Genomic DNA, 22,717 nt, shown 5'->3' with positions numbered 1-22,717 from the left:
TTGTGTTCGTTTGTGTGTCTGTCGACCTGCCAGCACTTTCATTTGGTAAGTCACATCATCTTTGTTTTTAGATCTATTATGTTGTTTGACGCATGTGCATGAACAACCATAATACTGGAAAGAGCAAACTCTCGAGTTTTACACGGTTCCCGCTACATAGCAGCAGGGTGTGTCCACTTCAGTTCTAGTAAAAATTGGTTTTGGGGTAGCAGAAAATGTTTTGTGTTATACGCTTTGCGCAGTGCGGGTCAGTAATAATGGTTCTGCATGACTTTCGTACTAGGTATGGTGTGGATTCTTCTACAGCAAAGGGCATTATACAATGGCATCAACAATTCCAAAATTTAGTGTGTCTTGTGCAGTTTCATGAGAAAAGGTAACCGAGCGAGGTGGCGCAGTGGTTAGACACTGGACTCGCATTCGGGAGGACGACGGTTCAATCCCGCGTCCGGCCATCCTGATTTAGGTTTTCCGTGATTTCCCTAAATCGCTCCAGGCAAATGCCGGGATGGTTCCTTTCAAAGGGCACGGCCGACTTCCTTCCCCATCCTTCCCTAATCCGATGAGACCGATGACCTCGCTGTCTGGTCTCCTTCCCCAAACCAACCAACCAACCATGAGAAAAGGTGTATGATCCATTTCTCTTTGCTGAGAACACTGTTACTGGAAGCACATATCTCCATATTCTTGAGAACTTTCTTTTCCCACAGTTGGACACTGATTTGAACAATTTCATTTATCAACAGGATGGGGCCTGCCACACTGGCATCTGGAAGTGAGGGGATTTTTGAATCAAAGGATTACTGAACCATGGATCAGTCACACTGGACCAAATGATTCAGCATTACATTACTGGCCACCAAGGTCACCAGACTTGACTGTATGTGATTATTTATTGTGGTGGTTTATAAAAGACTCTATGTCCCTCTGTTACCAATAACTGTGAAGAACTGAGACATCGAATAACAGCAACTGTGGAACCTGTAACTCAAGACATGCTCGCTGCAGTTGCGAACAATTTGAATACCACATTGACGTATTCTGTGCATTTCAAGGGAGGCATATTGAACACCTATGAAAAGTATGAAAAAAACTTTGTGTCTCCCATTCATCAAAAAACAAAATTCATTGTATATGTTTATTAGTTTCAGAAATATAGATGTGCCAAATCGGATGATTCTTTTTGATACATGCTGTATATCAATTAGACAGATAAGATGCCCTAGGAGGTGTAGTGTTAATTGCAGCTGATAAAAATATTGTGTTTATTCAGGTCAAAACTGATTCTGACATTATCTGGACATAACAAAGGTGCCTAACTCAACTCAACTCAGTAGCACAGAAATACCCAGTCATGCAATATTAGTTGGCGGTGACATGAGCCTACAGAGTATAGACTGGGATGTCTATGGAATCATTACAGGTGGTATGGACAAACAGCCTTCTGAAGTAGTTCAGAACATAACATGCCTGACCTTATTGACAATGACAGTATAGAGACAGGGATTAGTGATCATGATGTCATCTTGATGATGGTTACTAAAGATAAGAAATCCACCAAGAACATAGAAAGAGTACTTGTGCTCGAAAGAGCTGACAAGCAGTTGTTAGCATCCTGCTTAGACTTTCATTGGACATCATTTCCCAGTATAGATGGACGATGAGGAATTATGGGCAAAATTTAAGCTGATTGTTAATCACACCCTGGAGAAGTATGTGTTGAGTAAGCAAATTTATGGATGGGAAAGACCCACTATGGCTTGATAACAAAATTCGGAAAATACTAAGAAAGCAGACATGGTTGCACATTCTGTTCTAAAAAGAAAATGGAATTGTTGCCAAGCAAAAGTTAGCAGAAAATTGTGCGTCTATAAAAAGATAATGAGCAAAGCATGCAACAACTTCCACTGTCACCCTTAGTAGGAGATCTCGCCGAGAACTTGAGAAAATCCTAGTCTTGCATAAAATTGCTAAGTAGTATGATGGCTTCTGTCCAGTCACTCAGCTACCAATCTGGTGCAGCAATAGAAGATGGTAAAAGAAAAGCTGAAGTTTTAAATTTAAGAAGTCAGTTTTGCAGGGGTACCATACAGAGATACTGCTGTTTGACCATTGTACTGACTCCCATATGGAGGGACCGAGCAAGGTGGCGCAGTGGTTAGACACTGGACTCGCATTCGGGAGGACGACGGTTCAATCCCGCGTCCGGCCATCCTGATTTAGGTTTTCCGTGATTTCCCTAAATCACTCCAGGCAAATGCCGGGATGGTTCCTCTGAAAGGGCGCAGCCGACTTCCTTCCCTAATCCGATGAGACCGATGACCACGCTGTCTGGTCTCCTTCCCCAAAACCAACCAACCAACCCATATGGAGGGCATAGTAATAGGTGTATCTGGTGAAGAGAAGCAGCTGAAAGAATTGAAAACAGATAAGTTGGCAGGTCTGTGTGAAATCCCAATTCAGTTTTGCAGAGTGTATTCTGTGGTATTATTGGCCCTTTATTAAATTCCCATTGGACAAAAAAACTTCTGCCCATAGCTCAGCATGGATTTAGAATTGATTTTTCATATGTAACTTAGCTTGCCCTTTTCTCACATGATGTCCTGTGAACTATGAATGAAGGACAATGGGCAGATTCCATATTCCTAGATTTCCAGACAGTGTTTAACGTGGTACCCCACTGTAGTCCCTTAATGAAGATGTGGAATTACAGAATAGGTTCCCAGATATGCGAGTGGCTGGAGGACTTCTTAAGTAATAGATTCCAGTATGTTGTCCTTGATAGTGTGCATTCATCAGAGATGAGAGTATTGTCAGGAGTGCCCCAGATAAGTGTGGTAGGACCAATCTTGTTCTCTTTATACATAAACCATCTGACGGACAGAGCGAGGATCAATATGCGACTGTGTGCTGTGGTATTGTCATTGAATGACTGTAAAAGGATATAGACTACCTTAGACAGAATTTGTGTGTGGTGTGATGAATGGCAGCTTGCTGTAAAAGCTGAAAAAAAAAAATTAATACAGATGAGTAGGAAAGACTATCATGTAACATCAGATATAGTATTAATGATCTGTTGCTGGACAGTCATGTTTATGAAATGCAAAGCAATATGAAATGGAATGAACAGGTAAGGACAGTGGTAGGAAAGGTGAACACTTGACTTCAGCTTGTTGGGAAGAACTTTAGGAAAGCACAGCTCTTCCATAAAAGAGACTGCATGCAGACATCCATTGCAACCCATTCTTGAGAACTTTTTTAGTGTTCGGGATCCCTACCAGTCTGGATACAGAAACATGTCAAAGAATTAAGAAGCACGCTGCTAGATTTGCTACGGGTAGGTTCGATCAGTACACATTACAGAGGTAATTTGTGGACTCAAAAGGGAATCCATGGAGCTTAGACAACATCCTTAGAGTGAAACATTATTAAGAAAATTCAGAGAACTGGCGTCTGAAACTGACTGCAGAACTATTCTTCTGCTGCTGGTATGCAGTCTGAGTGAGGACTGTGAATAGAAGGAAAGAGAAATTAGGACTTGTATGGAAGAGTATAGACAGTCGTCTTCCTCTCACTACTTTTGCGAATGGAATGACTGGTATTGGTACAAGGTACTCTCTGCCTTGCACATACATTGGCTTGTGTAGTATGTATGTAGATGTACATGCGAGTGTAGACAAAGATACCTGTGACAGGACTGTAGTAGGTGGTAGTGGGTGGATGTATGAGACAGGTGTTGCATCTAGATCTATTCCAGACATACGTGCCATGGGATGATCATTTGAGTGGTATAGACATGGACAAGGATAATGGAGGAGGTGTTTAGTTTTTCCAGTCCTGGGTGGTTCCGAATCTTGACTGGAGGAAGGAAGGGAGGGGTGCTTATTTTTATTTGTTGCTGGCCGGTGGGTATATTGGGGAAGGTAGGTGACTGTAGAGACAGTGTGCAGGAGCTTTGTTTTTGTGTTCCTGGACAATGTCAGGAGGATAATTTTGTCCCTAAAGGCCTCAGCTACACCATCAACATAATTGGAGAGGGACTGCTTCTGATTGCAGATGCATTGACTGTGGGTAGCTAGGCTGAGTGGGAGGGACTTCACAGTGTGGAACAGATGACAGCTGTCAAAATAGAGATATTGTTAGTGCTTGATAGGTTTGATGTTGACAAAGGTACTGATGTAGCCATCCTCAAGGTGGAAGTTGATTTTGAGGAAGGGAGCTTGTTGGGCTGGGAGCACCAGGTGAAGCGAATGAGTGAGAATGTGTTGAGATTCTGGACAAATGTGATAGCGTGTCCATACCCTCAGTCCAGATCCAGATTGAAATGTCATCATTGAGTCTGAACCTAATAAGGTGTTGGGGTTCTGGTTGGTTAGGAAGGATTCCTACAGATGTCCTACGAATAATTTGACATAAGATGGTGGCATTTGGGTGCCCATTGCTTTAGCATAGATGTCTTCAAACAGGAAGTAATTGTGGGTGAGGATGTAGGTCATCCTGGTGACCTGGAAGGAGATTTTAAGTTTGGAGTCAGTCAAGCATTGCAAACTTAGTGTTCAGTATCACCAAGGCTATGGGCATTAGTGATGTTAGTGTAGAGAGAGATGGCATTGATGGAGATGAGCACAGCAGTGGATGCTAAAGGAACAGTACTTGTGGAGAATCCACATTTGGTAGCGTATAATACCTAGCAGTCTTTTTTTCAGTGTGTCTTTGTGTCATTCAACAGTTCCACTATGTGGTGAGTACCAATCTATCCTTTTCATATGGTTGTTATTTCATATTGGATATTCCTTTGTTTGATTTTGGTAAACTGATAGTGGATGAAGTTTCCCAGATGTCATAAGTTAGAGGCGGCATTGTTATATTTAGTACCTGTCAAAATGTAGGCACATGTTTTGCAAATTTTTGTTTAAAATGTGGGACAATAAGACCTGATATTTTTAAGCAAAATCTGTCCATTACATCAACTACCATCCAGAATAATAACAGAGCAGTAATCTAAAACCAGACTCATTTATAAAGTCTTTTTCCAAGATGAAGTCATACATAGTCATATTCATCAGTTATTACCATGTTCATCTAATGCCTGCTAGGTAAATCTTCTTTTGTTCTTTATTCAAATAGTCCTTTTCTTTCTCATTGCGTTATATTCATATTTGACATGTAAAAATAAACCCATATTAGCACATTATACCAATTAGATAATATCTTATTTATTAACTGTATCTCTTGTTGTTTCATATATATTTTGTGACTGATAAGCAACATTCCAAAATAAACCAAATGTCGCAGACAGCACTGAGTGATTGGAGTCACTGTATATTACAAAAGTGCACTTTGCATATTATGTGCAGAGAACATGTCTTCTGCCCACAACATTTGCCACCTCTGTTGTATACCAATGTTTGTCACCTATTTCATTAAAATACATTGTTACTTGCCCTACACAGGTTCACAATCTTCTCATTAAAAATTATCAGTGTCTCTCCAGCTTGTGTTAATTACTTACACTTCTGTAAAATATATATCACAGTTTTAAATTCTGCCAGCTCAGAATAGTACTTGCAGAGAGCCCTCACCATCCGCTATATACACTCCTGGAAATGGAAAAAAGAACACATTGACACCCGTGTGTCAGACCCACCATACTTGCTCCGGACACTGCGAGAGGGCTGTACAAGCAATGATCACACGCACGGCACAGCGGACACACCAGGAACCGCGGTGTTGGCCGTTGAATGGCGCTAGCTGTGCAGCATTTGTGCATCGCCGCCATCAGTGTCAGCCAGTTTGCCGTGGCATACGGAGCTCCATCGCAGTCTTTAACACTGGTAGCATGCCGCGACAGTGTGGACGTGAACCGTATGTGCAGTTGACGGACTTTGAGCGAGGGCATATAGTGGGCATGCGGGAGGCCGGGTGGACGTACCGCCGAATTGCTCAACACGTGGGGCGTGAGGTCTCCACAGTACATCGATGTTGTCGCCAGTGGTCGGCGGAAGGTGCACGTGCCCGTCGACCTGGGACCGGACCGCAGCGACGCACGGATGCACGCCAAGACCGTAGGATCCTACGCAGTGCCGTAGGGGACCGCACCGCCACTTCCCAGCAAATTAGGGACACTGTTGCTCCCGGGGTATCGGCGAGGACCATTCGCAACCGTCTCCATGAAGCTGGGCTACGGTCCCGCACACCATTAGGCCGTCTTCCGCTCACGCCCCAACATCGTGCAGCCCGCCTCCAGTGGTGTCGCAACAGGCGTGAATGGAGGGACGAATGGAGACGTGTCGTCTTCAGCGATGAGGGTCGCTTCTGCCTGGGTGCCAATGATGGTCGTATGCGTGTTTGGCGCCGTGCAGGTGAGCGCCACAATCAGGACTGCATACGACCGAGGCACACAGGGCCAACACCCGGCATCATGGTGTGGGGAGCGATCTCCTACACTGGCCGTACACCACTGGTGATCGTCGAGGGGACACTGAATAGTGCACGGTACATCCAAACCGTCATCGAACCCATCGTTCTACCATTCCTAGACCGGCAAGGGAACTTGCTGTTCCAACAGGACAATGCACGTCCGCATGTATCCCGTGCCACCCAACGTGCTCTAGAAGGTGTAAGTCAACTACCCTGGCCAGCAAGATCTCCGGATCTGTCCCCCATTGAGCATGTTCGGGACTGGATGAAGCGTCGTCTCACGCGGTCTGCACGTCCAGCACGAACGCTGGTCCAACTGAGGTGCCAGGTGGAAATGGCATGGCAAGCCGTTCCACAGGACTACATCCAGCATCTCTACGATCGTCTCCATGGGAGAATAGCAGCCTGCATTGCTGCGAAAGTTGGATATACACTGTACTAGTGCCGACATTGTGCATGCTCTGTTGCCTGTGTCTATGTGCCTGTGGCTCTGTCAGTGTGATCATGTGATGTATCTGACCCCAGGAATGTGTCAATAAAGTTTCCCCTTCCTGGGACAATGAATTCACGGTGTTCTTATTTCAATTTCCAGGAGTGTATGTATTTCAATTTATTCTTGACCAGTTTCAGTTATTTAAAAATAGGTCTGAGATGCCAGTCACCTGTTAACTTTCAGGTGTGTAAATGCCATTTATCTAAGTTTTTCATGATATGCCAAAATATGCTTATTTTACATTCCACATTCTACCATTGGTACATTAGGTATATTAATGTGTGTCCTATGAAAAGGTAAACAATGGGAACTCCAGGTTGGAATATCAACAATATAAGGAAAAGATAAATTTGTACTCGCCATAAAGATTACATGTTGAGTTGTAGACACATACAATGGAAAGTCATTTATGCATTAGCTTTTGGCCAAAGCCTTCGTCCGAAAATGAAAAACACACACACACACTCATTCATTCACATGATCAAGCACACCTCATGCACACATGACCATCATCTCTGTCAGCTCAGACCGGACTGCAGTTGTCACATGGAATGGAAGCAGTTATCTGGCAGTGTGAAAGGACCAGACTGCCAACAGGAACAGTGCCAGGAGTCTGTGGGATGGGGAGGTATGTTGGCAGTTAGTGGGTTTAATGTGGACAGAGATGTCGACCGAGCCATCAGAGACAAGAGGGTCAACATCTAAGAAGATGGCACACTGAGTTGAGGAGTGCCATGTGAAGTGGTTGGGAAGGAATGAAGATAAGGTGTCTTGGCCCTGAGCCCATGTTATGAAGATCTCATCAATGAACTGAACCAGACTATGGCTTCGACATTTTTGGAGGCTAGGAAAGTCTTTTCTAGATTTTCCATCATTATGATGGCATAGTAAGGTGCCATGCTGATGCCCAGGGCTGTGCTGTGGATTTGTTTGTATACCTTCCCTTCAAAGGAGAAGTAGTTGTGAATTAGGATAAAGTTAGTAGCATGTATGAGGAATAAGCAGTGGGTTTAGAGTCTGAAGGACATTGTGAATGGTAGTGTTCAGTTAGCGGTAAGACCATAGGCATAAGGGATGTTAGTGTATAGCAAAGTGGTGCCTATAGTTAAGAGTAGGGATCCAGACGGTGAAGGATTGGGGATGGTGGAGATGGCCCTCACAAACTTGGTTCTGCAAAAACGCATTTCCATGGCACAGGCATCCCAGAATAACCTCTGCTCCTCCACAATATACCGCTGCTGCGCAATCCCTGTTACATACATCACGTTTCTCCAACTGAATCCCTTGCCCTTCAGCACCTGGGGAATCATTCCAGACACCACCTCCATAAGTTATCCAATTTGCTGACACCACCTGCTGCTTCGGAGCACCACTATAACCCCTGTCTTACCCAAGTGTTTTGTGCCAACAACCCCTCTTAGCATGCACACCATGCCCAGCTGACCTTTTCAATTTGCTGCAGCCACCAAAACGCCCTACAAACACTACACAAAATGCAGAGTCGAAACATTCCCATAACACTGTTGTTAACCTTTCCAACAAAAAACTCAGTCCCACGGAAGTTTCTGGCCTATCCAAAGGCCACACCTTTAGCCCTAACACAAATTTAACTTTGTTGGACTTGGTAAAGACCTACTCTTCTCCCAATCTGTGCAATGCAAACATTCCTTGTCACCGATCCCTCAAACGAAAGCCAGCCTAATACCAACATTGAACTCTGCCTTTCCCAGTTCACACCACCATCCAACTATGATCCTCCTCACCTCCCACCAAACTACTTCCTGGAATTCCTTACCTCCAACTTGGCCTCACTATCCTGCCCTGTATCCGTTCCTCAGAACACCAACCTTTCAGCTGAAGAAAGGACAACCATACACAACATTAAAACAAATCCTGATGTAATCATCATACCTGCAGACTAAATTTCCACCTCCGTTGTTATAAATTGTAGTGACTACTTGGTGGAAGGCTACTGCTAATTATCTGACTACTCCACCTTTAGACTCTGCCAGAGTGATCCCATCCCAGAAGCTCCAACATAACCTTCAGTCCTTGCTTAAAGTCATATGTCCTTCCCAGAACCTTTCCCCTGAATCCATTTCCCTCCTCACCCTTATAATACCCTACACACCCAACTTTTACATGCTCCCCAAAATCCACAAACCCAACATTCCTGGATTCCCGATTGTAGCTAGTTATTGTGCCCCCACTGAAAGAATTTTGGCTCTCAGTGGCCATCACTCCAACCAATTGCTCATAATCTAGCCTCTCATGTCAAAAGTACTGAACATTTCTTTCAAACTCTCCACCATCCCCAGCCCTTTAGCTCCTGGATCCCTATTAGTCACTGTTAACACCACTTCCCAATACACCAACATCCCTCATGCCCACAGTCTGGGTCTTTCACTACTGAACATTACGTTTCCCAACATCCTTCAGACTCCAAACCCACTACCTCATTCCTCATACACCTTACTAACTTCATATTAACTCTCAACTACTTCTCCTTTGAAGGGATGGTACACAAACAAATTCACAGCACAGTCATGAGCACTTGCAAGGCACCCTCCTGTGCCAACCTGTTATGGCCCATCTAGAGGAGACCTTCCTAGCCTACCACATCACCAAAGCCCTAGTCTGGTTCAGCTTCATTGAGATCTTTCATGATCTGGGCTCACGGTCAAGACACCCTATCCTCAAGCCTTCCACACCCTCAACACCTTCTTTCTGTATGCTTCACCTGATCCCCTCAATCCAGCATTCCACTTTCATGAAAGTTGACCACCTCTTTTGTGATGGCTCCATCCACACCTCTGACCACAATAAATCCACCAATCACCAACAGTACCTCCATTTTGATGGCTGTCATCCCTTCCCCAATAAAAAATCCCTCCCGTACAGCCTGGCCACCTGGGGACAACATATACGCAATGACAAGAACTCTCTTGTCCAGTATGCTGAGGGTCCCGCCAAGGCCTTAACAGATAGGCAATATCCCCATATCTAGTCTGCAAACAGATCTCCCATGCCTTCTCCCCACACACCACCAATCCCCTCACTACCCCAAAAAACCAACTACAAACAAGTGCCCCTTTGTCACCCAATACCTCCCTGCACTGGAACGACTAAACCGTATCCTTTGTCAGCACTTTGATTACGTATCGTTACGCCCTGACTTGAGGGACACCCTACCCTAGATCTTTCACCCCCTCCCCCCCCTAAAGTAGTGTTCTGTCACCCACTGAATCTCCATAACATCCCAGTTCATCCTATGCCACTGGAAATCCCAGCCCCTTGGCACAGGGATCATATTCCTGTGGAAGACCCAAGTTCAAGACCTGCCCAATCAACCTACCCAGCACTTCAGAGGCCAGGCTACCTGAGAAAGCAGCCATGTCATATACTAGCTCTGCTGCCATCGTTGCACAGCTTTTTATGTTGGTATGACTACCAACCATCCACCAGGATTAACAGCCACCACTGAACTGTGGCCAATACTTGATTTCAGTGGCTACTTCACTACTCAAGCTATCTGAATCCTCCCCTCCACTACAAGCTTTTCTAAACTGGGCAGATGGGAGGTATCCTTACAACATAATCTCCATTCGTGATATTGATCTGACCTCAGCCTACGGTAACACCCTGCACCCAACAGTTTTCACCGCATCTGTCCTATTGCCTCCTCCCTGTTCTCATCCCCTCACCCTCTTTGTCTGCCACCCTCTGCAAACACACGCACCGATCTTTCCCCTTCCTCACTCCTCTCTGTTTTTGCTACATGCCTCCTGCCCAACTCCACCACACCCCACTGGTGCCTGTTGGCAGTTTAGTCTGTGCACACTCCACCAGACAGCACCCTTCTCTCCACCTTATGCAACAGCTGCATACCGATCTGACCTGCCTGAGGCGATGGTAGGTGTGGCCGAGTGGTTCTAGGCGCTTCAGTCTAGAACCGCGCGACCGCTACGGTCACAGGTTCGAATCCTGCCTCGAGCATGGATGTGTGTGATGTCCTTAGCTTAGTTAGGTTTAAGTAGTTCTAAGTTCTAGGGGACTGATGGCCTCAAATGTTAAGTCCCATAGTGCTCAGAGCCATTTGAACCATTTGAGGTGACGGTCATGTGTGTACGAGGTGTGCTTGCTTATGTGAATGAATGTGTGTATATTTCCTGTGACCGAAAGCTTAATGTGTATGTATCTTTTCATTGTGCCTGTCTGCAACTCAACATGTCATCTTTATCGTGAGTAGCAATCTACCTTTTCCTCTCGTGTCCTCTATGAGAAATATGCATTTTTGTTCCAACAGATGTTAAATTTTTCTTCCAGTTAATGATGATTGAAATAATAGAAACTAGTCAAAAATAAATTTAAATATATACAGCTGATGGCAAAAAAGTGTTTCTATAAATATCTTACAGCTGTAGCAAGTTAACTACAGAAATTTTTGAGTAAAGTTTCTCTCCAATAAGTAGCTTACAATATATCAGATATATGTTTATTGATGGAAATACTTCTAACTAACCCAATGATCAAAGTAAAGTGTGCTGTACATCACCAATGGTAATTTCAATAATATAGTGGAAAGTTTAGATTCTTGCTCATCATGTAGAGGAGATACTGAGTTTCAGACAGGCATGACGGAAGTATTGCTATACGTTTGAGCTTTCAGTCAAAAGGCCTTCACAAGGCCTCCTTCTAAAGTAGAACACACACACACACACACACACACACACACACACACACAAAACATATAATCACTGTCTCTGGCCTCTGAGACCTAAGTTGCCAGAAAAAGTTTCATGTTCATGCAAGAGTTGTTCTTGTATGAATGTGTGTGTTTTCTCCTTTAGGAGAAGGCCTTGTTGTCAAAAGCTCAAATGAAAAGCAATATCTTGATTTTTCCTGTCTGCAAGTCAACGGGCCATATGAATAAACGGAAGCAAATGCTTTTCCTTCAAATTTCAAAGCTCCGGCTTTGGCATTAGATAAATTGTATTAATAAAAAGAAACTCTGATTTCATTTTGGAAGCAATAGCTTCTAAAATGTGAAGGCCAATACTCATGTTTGCAGTGTGCAGATATGCTCAACTGGCAGCATCTGTACACCATGTAAAATGCTACAGACCATGCCGATTTCCACTTGGAGAGCACTGTAGAACTCATTTCAATGAAGAAATTGTTAAAAGGTTTGTGAATCATTTTCTGTTAGCCACAGGGAGAAGAAGAGGCAGAGCACTGCTGTCGAAATAGAGGATGAAGGTTTTCCTGCGGTATGCAGTTGATCCAGGATTCCAGTCTGGCATAGCAGAAGAAAGGGTTTCATCAAACTACAGTTAGTAAACAAATGGGCAGTGCTCCTAAAAAGATAACAGAAAAAGCTGACCTGTTGATCAAATTTCCTATACCAGCACATGAAGTGGCTGTGGCAAAAAAACAAGTGGCTAGAAAAATGTACATTTCCAAGTGCTATTGGTATGGCTGACTGTACACACGTGCAAATTCCAAAACCTATACACTGTGGTGATGAATATATCAATAGAAAGGGCTATTCTAGTATAAATGTGCATGGTACATGCAATACAAAGGAATGGTTCACCAGCATTGAAAATAGCTTGCATGGGTCAGTACATGACAATCAGACATGGAAAAATTCAAGCATCTGGGAAGTAGTACATGAATTTAAGAAAATTGTTCTGTTGGGTGATGAAGGACATGGCCTAGATCCCTGATTAGTGGTCCCCTATTATAATCTGCCAGAGGTGAGTCACAAAACATTCAACAAGGTTTGAAAAAACGAGGGGGTCATGATAGAATCTTATTTTGGTCAGCTGAAGAAGCAGTTTCTTATTTTACAATATGTGTGTAGAGTTACATTACCAAATGCCCCAATAATTGCAGTTTTATAATAAAAAGGATAGTTACTACTGACCATATAGTGGAGATGCAGAAAGGCACAACAAAAAGACTGTCGGAAAGTTAGCTTTCGGCCAACAAGGCCTTTGGTCACACACACATGTGCGCGTGTGAGTGAGTGAGTGCGTGCGTATGTTGCTACCTTTGATGAAAGCATTGTTGGCCGAAAGCTAACTTCCCAACATTCTTTTTGTTGTGCCTTTCTGTGACTCAGCATCTCCGCTACATGGTGAGTAGGAACTATCGTTTTCATTATATTGTTACATTCCATCCTGGATTTTCCAATGTTTAGCAATTATATCTTGCTGATTTGTACACCATAACATTGCAAAACACCAACAGGATGAAGATTTTGAAGATCCTGCTCAGGATTTTCATGACAATGTCGATAATGAAGAAGAGTGTAACTGAGATAAATTCTTGGGAGAGGATGTGAAAAAAGACAAGAAGTTGCAATTGTAATACAAAATGCAGGATTTTGCATTATTTTATATATGAAAGTTTACAAAATTGCTGAAGAACAGTATATATATTACAACTAGTTTCAATTTCCTACTCTTTCACATTGTTTTCATAGTTCTCCTTTGCATTAAGTGAGATGATTATCATAGCTTCTTTTTCCATTTGCTTCCTTATTGATTTCAATTGCTCCATTAACATCAGCCTGTGCAATTCTGTGGTAATGAGCTACTTTGTTCAGTCTGTTTCTCGCAAACATTTTGCTTTCTCCAAGGATGGTGGCTTGTCATATGAACTTGATCTAGTCGATGAGGATAATGGGCCAGCAAGAGGTGTCATGTCTGTTCCTTGTTACATATATGTATACCAAAGACAGAAATTGTTTGTATTTTTATGAAGATATATTTTACAAAGTTAATAGCTGGAACTGTCCTTCGCAAAGGGGTACAAAATGTTGCAACCTAAGTTAACTCTAGCTGTGGCACTGCAGGCTACTAAGTAATAGACGTGGCTCTTACATATCAGAATAAGCTCATATAATTACCATAATCAACAACCAAATTGGAATTTATCTCAATGAATGAAGCATTATAAATAGCACATAATAATAATAATAATAATAACAATAACAGTTGCCGGCCAAAGTGGCCGTGCGGTTCTAGGCGCTGCAGTCTGGAACCGCGAGACCGCTACGGTCGCAGGTTCGAATCCTGCCTCGGGCATGGATGTGTGTGATGTCCTTAGGTTAGTTAGGTTTAACTAATTCTAAGTTCTAGGGGACTAATGACCTCAGAAGTTGAGTCCCATAGTGCTCAGAGCCATTTGAACCATTTGAACAATAACAGTTATGATATAGTAATAAGGAGAGAACATATTGTATTTGTCCTGAAAAACCCTCTCTGCAGGGGATAGCGTTAATGTTGCCTCAACGTCACTGCTCCTGAAAATTATGATTTGGAAGTACATGTGTAATTTGTTTAACCTGCATCAAATTAAATATTAATAATTCACCAGTTTATGTTTTAACTCATGTAGACTCTGATTCATTGTGGGATTCCCATCTTCTTGTAGAAGGTTGTAAAGATTTTTCTCCCAAACATTTAAAGCAACTGGTTAATTTCCTGTTCTGTTCTTATCCATTTTCCTTTTTACCCTGGTTTTCATGTTATAACTTCCTTTAGTAACTGCTTTTTGTCAGTTTTGTGTGACAAAATTAGCTTCAAATAAGTGTATTGCTTTCTGAGTTGCTTCTTCTGTCTTTTTGTTTCCTTCTTGCTTCTTTCTTTCGTGTCTTTTTTTTCCCCCCTTTTTTTCCCTCTCCAGAAGTTGTGATTTCTCTAATAATAATAATTCGGGATATGTTTCTAAAGCTGCACAAACTGGGCTTTCATCTGAATTGGATGAGAGCGTCTGTAATCGACACTCACATGTGCTCACTTACAACAAATAAAGTGAAAGGAAGTGTTACAGCCCACAAAAGTGCAAAATCAGGAGCCCGTGCTTTCTCAACAGAGGTTGCTGACTTTTTAGGATGTAGGAGAGTGCTGGAAGTGGTTTCTGAAGTTTCCTAAATACACTGGTGTCCAAAATTAAAGCAACAAACTGCTATTTCCCCATCTTGTGTCTAATTCACCGTATAATCACACAAACTATCAGCAGACGTGCATACAATCGCCTTCTGCACGGCAAATGGCATTCAGGTCAATGGACAACCATGTCCACAATGACGTCAGGGCACTTATCAAACGGGTTAGTGTTTGCCGGATTGCTGTGTATACAGTCGCTGGCGTCACAGTATGGCACAAAGAAGACACCTACCGACACTCTGCAGTGTAGGACAGTCGCAAACTTATGAGGCTCGATGGCTTAATGTGAATCGTTCTGTTGTTTCTCGGAAGTGCCAACAATTTGTAGGGACCCGAAACAGTACTCCAAAGACCAGGGCAGGGCCAACCACAAATGATATCAGAAAGAGAGGATTGTTATTTGTATGTAAGGGCATGATGGTACTGCCTTAACACTGCACAGCAACTGGTATCTGACCTCACAGCATCCACTGGACATGTTGTATCGAGACAAATGTTGTCCAGAAGGCTTCAGCAGAATGGCCTTTATTCTTGGAGATCTACTGTATATGTACATCTGATGCATCTTCACTGAAGGGAACATCTAAAGTTGAGTTGTCATCATGCCACCTGGGAGGTTGAACAGTGGGCCAATGTTCTTTTCACAAATGAGTCTCAATTTGGGCTGGAGAGTGATTCTCTATGAATGTAGAACACGACTTTGGGACCCAAACATTATTATGGAAATAGACTGATATCGAGGAGTATCCCTAATGTTATGGGCAGGGATTGTGTTGAACACATGAACACATCTTCTTGAAACTGTTTGGGGAACTGGCAGGGTTTAACTGTTGTCAGGTATCGTGATGAGATCTTGGGACCTCGTGTGGTTGTTGCAAGGAAGTGCGGGTGCAGACTTCGTATTGATGAATGACAGTGATCGACCTCATAGAGCAAGAGTGGTTGATTTTGTATGGGAAACAGAAGATATTGCATGCATGACGTGCCTGCTTGCCCTCCCAGTTTGAATCCCATAAGGCATGTCTGGGGTGCCCTAGGAAGATGGATTGCAGCACTTCAGCATCCACCAACCACCTTGCAAGCAGCTCTCCAGTAGGAATGGGCGTTATTGCCTCAACATGAGATTGATAATGTCACTCACAGCATGCTCCATCGTTGCGAGGGCCTGTATTTTTGCTAGCGGTGGTCACGCCCCGTACTGACCACATTAACCGGTAGTCGGGATGTGTGTACAAATCAGTTAAGTTGGAAAAAACGAAAAACATTTTTCTCTACCGTTGTGTATATTGCAGTTGTTTCCGTTGCATATTCTTTACATTGTTTCTACTTTACTATCATCAGTTTACACAGTTTTGTGTCAAAATGAACACAACCTTGCAAAATTCCCGTTTGTTGCTTTAATTTTGGATGCTAGTGTAGATATTGTGGTCAGAGTAGTATGGTGATTAAGATATTTAGTATTCAAATCACCGTTCAGCAATCCAGATTTGGGGTTTCAGTGGCTTCTTTAAGTTGACTAATGCAAATAACAGTATGTTTGTTTTGAAAAGGACTCAGCCAGTTTCACTCACCATCCTTGTCCATTCCAAGCTTGAGTTTGAATGATTGGCCATTTCATGTATATGTTGGCATTGGAACTAAATAACAGTTCCATTTAAATAACATGACAATCAAACAAACCTTTTATTTGAATATTGTACATGATCTTAAAATATACACAAGTCATTAACTGTAGTACCTATTGCCCTCAACACATGGCTACTCCTCCGTGTTCTCTTCACATCTCATACCAGAAGGTGGTGGGATATTTTGCCCTCCTGCTCCCTAAGGACTCTGTTAGCCCCACCGCTCTCCGCTGTCACTTTCTCTCGATTCTTGATGTGTTCCTGGGCTCTGAAGCGGTTTATACTGACGGCTCAATGGCTGATGGTCTCGTAGACTTCGCATATGTTCATGGAGGACATATTAAGCAGCACTACTTGCCAGTTGGCTGCAGTGTTTTCACTGCAGAGCTGGTAGCCATATCTCGTGCTCTAGAGTACATCCGCTTATGTCCTGGCCAGTCATTTCTCCTGTGTACTGACTCATTGAGCAGCCTACAAGCTATCAACCAGTGCTACCCTTGCCACCTTCTGGTAGTGTCCATTCAGGAGTCCATCTATGCGGTGTTTGTGTGGACTCCAGGACACGTCGGACTTCCCGGCAACAAACTTGCTGACAGGCTGGCCAAACAGGCGACGCGGAAACCGCCTCTGGAGATAGGCATCTCTCGAAGCTGACCTGCGTTCTGTCTTACACCGCAGGGTTTTCCAACTTTGGAATGACGGAATGGCATAACAACATGCACAACAAACTGCGTGTCATTAAGGAGACTATGAATGTGTGGAAGTCTTCCATGCAGGCCTCTCGCAGGGAATCAGTTGTTCTCTGCTGGCTCCGCATTGGCTATACGTGGCTAACACATGGTTACCTACTCCATCGCGAGGACCCACCTCAGTGTCGCTGTGGCTTCCGGATGACAGTCGTCTGCCTCTTGCTGGAATGCCCACTTTTAGCCGCTCTGCGGCAGACTTTTAACTTTCCCAGCACCCTGCCTTCAGTGTTGGACGACAATGTCTCCACAGCAGCTTTAGTTTTCGTTTTATCCGTGAGAGTGGGTTTTATACTTCTATGTAGGTTTTATCGCATATGCTTTGTCTCTGTTTGTCCTCCACCCTAGTGCTTTTAGGGTGGAGGTTTTAATGTGTTGCAGAGTGGCTGGCTTTCCCTTTTTATTCTCGTGGTTATCCAGCCACGGTAATCTGCTTTCATGTTTTACTCTCTTCTGTTTCTAGCGTCTCCCTGTTGTTTTCTTGTCCTCTTTTGTTCCTTTTAGTATTCGTTGCCTTCCCTTCAGTCTTCTGGCTTTTCCTTGCTTTCTGTTTTGTGTTATATATTTCGTCTGTTTTATTCTCACACTTGTGGCATTGTTTTATTAAGAACACGGGTCCGATGACCTCATAGTTTGGTCCCTTCTCCTGCCTTTAAACCAATCTTTCCATTTCCAACTATTTACTTTGCTCTGTGAAAATATGCAAGAAACATAGTTTCTTTCTCTCTATGTGGTTCTACTGATAACTGCAACTGTATGTTTACTTGTGTTTACTTGTTATATGTAAGCTGGATTTAATGTTAAAAAATGGTAAATTATCTCTTTCGCAGATGGATGTAGTAATTGCTCAGCAATTACTCACAGCCATATTTGCAGGTATCCTTAAAGGACTAAGTGAAAATGAAGAGGACTTCACAGACAGAATCAAACAAGTATTTGAAGATATTTTTGAAAAAACAGTAGCATGTCCACCATCACTCATTGGATCCATAATTGAAATGGCTCTCTTAAGTCCACAGTCAATCATACTTGATGTCGAGAAACTATCTGCAGGTAAGTTGCTTTATAAATACAATACCAAATCTGGTCTTTGGTTTAACCCATGGCTCACTGAACTTCATCACAAGTATCCCTTACTGTGTTGGTATAGTACACCACTTTAAAAAACATTATTTTGATGTAACTGTGATACATTTCACAAACATGGCTTGATAAGCATGTATTGGTTTATTAGCTTTTTGACACATTTTCTTGCTTAATACACCACTCAGAAATTAATTTGACCTATAAATGTGTTCATCCATTAAGGCACATAACAGGCACAAGATGATTATAATTCACACATGTGCTCATGATGTTGTGGATTTTTTTTTTAATTTTAATTTTTTTTAAAGTACTGGAAGCTTTATTCTTGATGGAGCGTCTGTGTCAGTGCATGAACAATAGAAGACAGCTGCTTTAAAATTAAGATACATCATTGGAGGACTAATTAGTTCTTATCTTCAGGCGGCACAATTCTTGATACTGACAATAGAAGCGCATAAAAATAAATGAAGGCAGCTACCCAATTTTTCTTAACCACAGATTCTTCCTACTGAGGTTGCAAGAGGAAATTATATAGTGTTTCTCTTTGTGGTTAGAGAGTTTATTGAGAACTCGCATTAAGAAGGAGCAACCTAATTGGCAAAGATTTGTAGCTCACTTCCTTCTCATGCAAGATGTCACCCTCTTGAATTCTGGTGTGTGTGTGTGTGTGTGTGTGTGTGTGTGTTTTATTGCTTGTCCTGAAGATAACTATGACATAGTTATTTGACTGTTTAGTATCTATCGATTTCAACATTATTAACATAAATTGGTATAGTTATGCTTGAAAGAGTTGAGTAGTGCCAGTATTCTTGTTCCTCTGATGAAAGTTGCTGAGCTTTTATATCCAATAATGTGTTCATTGTTGGCAGGTACACATCTTTTTTCCTATTTCATTGTTTGTTTTAATTTCTTGTTCCATATTTTCAGCTCTCTTGATCTATTTTTCTTCTACCTGAAACATGACACTTCTTGTTTTTGGATCCTCAATTCTCCGGTATTGCACAGTTCTTTATCAACACTTTGTTAACACTAACTGGCATATCAAAGCAGTTTGATAAAGTGCCCAATGATTTCATATTTTTACAAGTATTTCATTTATGTACTGATCTGTGAACTAACGTGCAGGAATTTTGGTAGTCAGATTGATGGTTCGGAGCAATACCATCGTTTTTAGCATTTCATAAACGTTACAGTATCACACTGAAAATTTCACTATTTTCCAGTTTCAACCTCAAAATGTACACTTGCAAATGCTGCTTAGAAAGTCCTGTTGTTCCATTGCTATTAAGTACTTTGTAGCAAAAAATGTTTCAGAAGTTATTTTATTCATGTAATTATTAATAGAGGTATTAATGTCTGGCATTAATGTCACTTAGGATCTTACTTCACTGAAATTGTTCATCAGCATCTGGCTGCAAATGTGAATATCATTATTTCATAAATTTTGATGACAGTAACAATGCCTCTGACATTTCTTATTTCCAAAGCTTTCTGGCACATGAATTTGTTAATACCTGAGCACAACACAACAATAACAAAATAGTTCCCTGGGAAAAAGTAAAGACTATACATTAAAATTAATATTTAAATTAAAATAGTTTTACAACTTCATTCATCTTCTTCACTATTATAAGCTTGTCCATGCTTCAGATTGTAATAGAATTCATGGTAAGCTGTTGGAGTTATGTTGTTCTGGCAAAGGAGCATCAGATCAGAAAATTTTTCCTCTGAAAGTGAAAGTGATGACGAATATGCATATGGCATGTCTTCTACAGCATGTTCTACACTTGGCCTGTGACATCAAAACTTGCGCATTTAACCAATGGTATTGTAGACAGTAATATTTATATGTAAATGATGTCATCCATGGTTCTTCCTTCCTCACCATTGTTCCTGTGATATCAGACCAGCTTACCATTTAGCCCTTTTCAGTTTTAGTCCAGTTTCGGACATTCAGTGAAACCTCTTTGTAATCAAAGAAATCCTTCTGTGACATCTCCTGTACATCAGACTCTTTCTTTTTGCTTGACTCTGGCTTATAGAATGTATCACTGCTATGGTACATAATGTTCATGCTCTTTTCTGCTCTCTCGATAGCACTGTTCATGCTGTCTACATTCTTGGATGTGCCCCTTCTCAAGAAACTTATGGGTAACAGGAACAGTTTTTAGGGTACTCTAACTCTACAGATTCATGAAAAATACAAATCTGTTTTGGTTCTGACTATTTCAACATCAGAAAAGAAAAATTTCTGTAGCCATTCTCACTTTGCTGCTTCAGGAATTTGTAGATGCAACTAGCTATATCTGTGCTTCCTCTTTGTCCAATTCCCTCGATCCACATGAAACACATATCCTTTCATATTTCCATGTTGTAGATAGTCAGAGTGTAGGTTCTCAGCTTTCTTTTGTTACAGAGCAAGGACTCTTCACACTGTGGAGTGCTGAGTACCTGATGTAAATCAAAACAAGCACACAGAAATGTACTCTCAATTTGCACCTTCAACTTGTCAGCATCTTTTTCTGCTCGAGCCATGTGTCTGTTTTTCAAAGATCTGTGTATTTTTTCCTCCAAAGCATTCTTATTTTCTGGTTCAGCGTTCTTGTAACCTCACTCTCATCAAAAACATCCATTTTATGTTTGAAAAACCGAAGCTTGTATTCTGTATTGAAAATGTTTCATCCAAGCTGATGCATATTCCATCCCCTTCTCCTGACACTTCTGAATCTGCATTCTGTATGTCTTTCAAATACTGTTGCTGCTATCTAGATCCTTTCTAATGTAGTGTGATACTGCTTCATCAAATAAATCTATATGATTTCATATCCCTTCCATAATGTCATCTGATGTTCATTGGTGATTAGTGTGCTTGCCACTTTTACCATACTCACTAAACCTTCAAGAGTAGTTTTTCCTAAAATCTTTTACACCCACTGGCCTGTAACACTAAAAGTATGCAAAAACAAAGTTTTGAATACCTTTACTACTTGATTTTCAAGAATAAATATGCTGTAATGTGTGAGTACAAATTCTTTTTCTTGGTATTTTTGTGATCAGCTTGCTGAGATTATCACTTTTCCTATTTGTACTTTCTGAGCCATAAAATGTCTCAAACAGTTTCTTTCTTTGATATAATGATAATTCATCTGTAAACTTGCACCTTGCTGCTATGCCACAACTTAGACCCATCAGCTTTTCTTGCACTTCTTTTCTGCTTGAATTAATGTGTCATTTTCCTTTCTGGTAAACTTCTTTTCTATGGTGCTCCTCCATTTTCATATTCTCAGTTGTTTGTTTGTTCAGTGAAACAAAATTGTAAAAGCAGCTACAAAAAAAGACGATGCAAGTTTCCAAAGATATTAGTGCAAAAGTATCATAACAGAAATTGCAATGGTATTACACTGAAAATATGTGGAGTGTGTAGTTAAAATGTTCTGACATCTTATTTGTATGATGGATCAGTAAATGGAGCAGTTACAATTTTATTTTAGAGACAAAACATTAGCTTGGACAATGCAGTGGTATAGTAATTTCATTTTCTTCTCTGAACCTTTGGAATGTCTTTTCTTTGCACCTATTTTTGTTATCTGATATCATATAATCAGTTAATGAATGTGAGTCACATACAGTCCATATGTATTTGTGGATGTATCAGTACCTTAGGGCATTTTTAGGTATCCATGGTTCACTACGTTTGTGATTTTCTATTAGCTTCCAGCTTTTGTCATTAATTTATTCACTTTCAGTGCTAAAGTATTTCAAATTGATGATTAGACTACATGTGAATTTATTTTTCCCAGTTATCCCAAAGTAGTCATGATATTTGGGTTTTGCTATTTGTATAATATTGCAGGAGCAGAGAATAGTACCTGCTGGAACCTACTCTGACAGTTGAAAAAAGCTTCAAGAGTGGATTAATAAAAAATGTTTGGCATGAATGTCGATTGTGTCCAAAAATCATTGATCCTTCATGTGAATTTCTGGACTTTATCATTTTGTTAATAACACCAACTCCTGTCATCCATGATGAGATTTTCATTTTGTGGTACATTTGCATTGTTAACACCAACTCTTGTCACCCATTATGAGTTCTTCCAGAAAAGAATTGTCTGCATTTTGCATTTCAATCAATTTTAACATTAATCTCTGTACATCCATATTTAAATTGGATGAAGGTGGGACACAGCTGGTATAATTTTTTTTATTAAAAATGAAACTCCTCCAGCTGTACTTTAGATTTTATATTTACTTGGCTACTAGTTTCGACGCTGCGTCAACGCCATCTTCTGGCCCATACACTTTGATGAAATCAATTGTGTGTGGCTCAGTACTAGAAGTCTGCGGTGAGGCCAACACGTTCTCCACGTGGATGGCGGACGGTAACTGCCC

General features: G+C 41.5%; 1 protein-coding gene across 1 annotated transcript in view; it reads left to right on the top strand.

The window, feature by feature from the left end:
* Positions 1-22,717, top strand: part of LOC126226731 (DNA-dependent protein kinase catalytic subunit-like) — a 563,510-nt gene that overhangs the window by 369,156 nt on the left and 171,637 nt on the right. The window contains exon 35 of the mRNA XM_049942233.1: positions 18,073-18,295. Within this exon, the coding sequence (XP_049798190.1) occupies positions 18,073-18,295 (223 nt within the window). The remainder of the gene's footprint in view (positions 1-18,072; positions 18,296-22,717) is intronic.

The sequence above is a fragment of the Schistocerca nitens genome, chromosome 1, assembly GCF_023898315.1.
Source record: "Schistocerca nitens isolate TAMUIC-IGC-003100 chromosome 1, iqSchNite1.1, whole genome shotgun sequence".
NCBI lineage: Eukaryota > Metazoa > Arthropoda > Insecta > Orthoptera > Acrididae > Schistocerca > Schistocerca nitens.
This window is presented reverse-complemented; position numbering and strand designations above follow the sequence as displayed.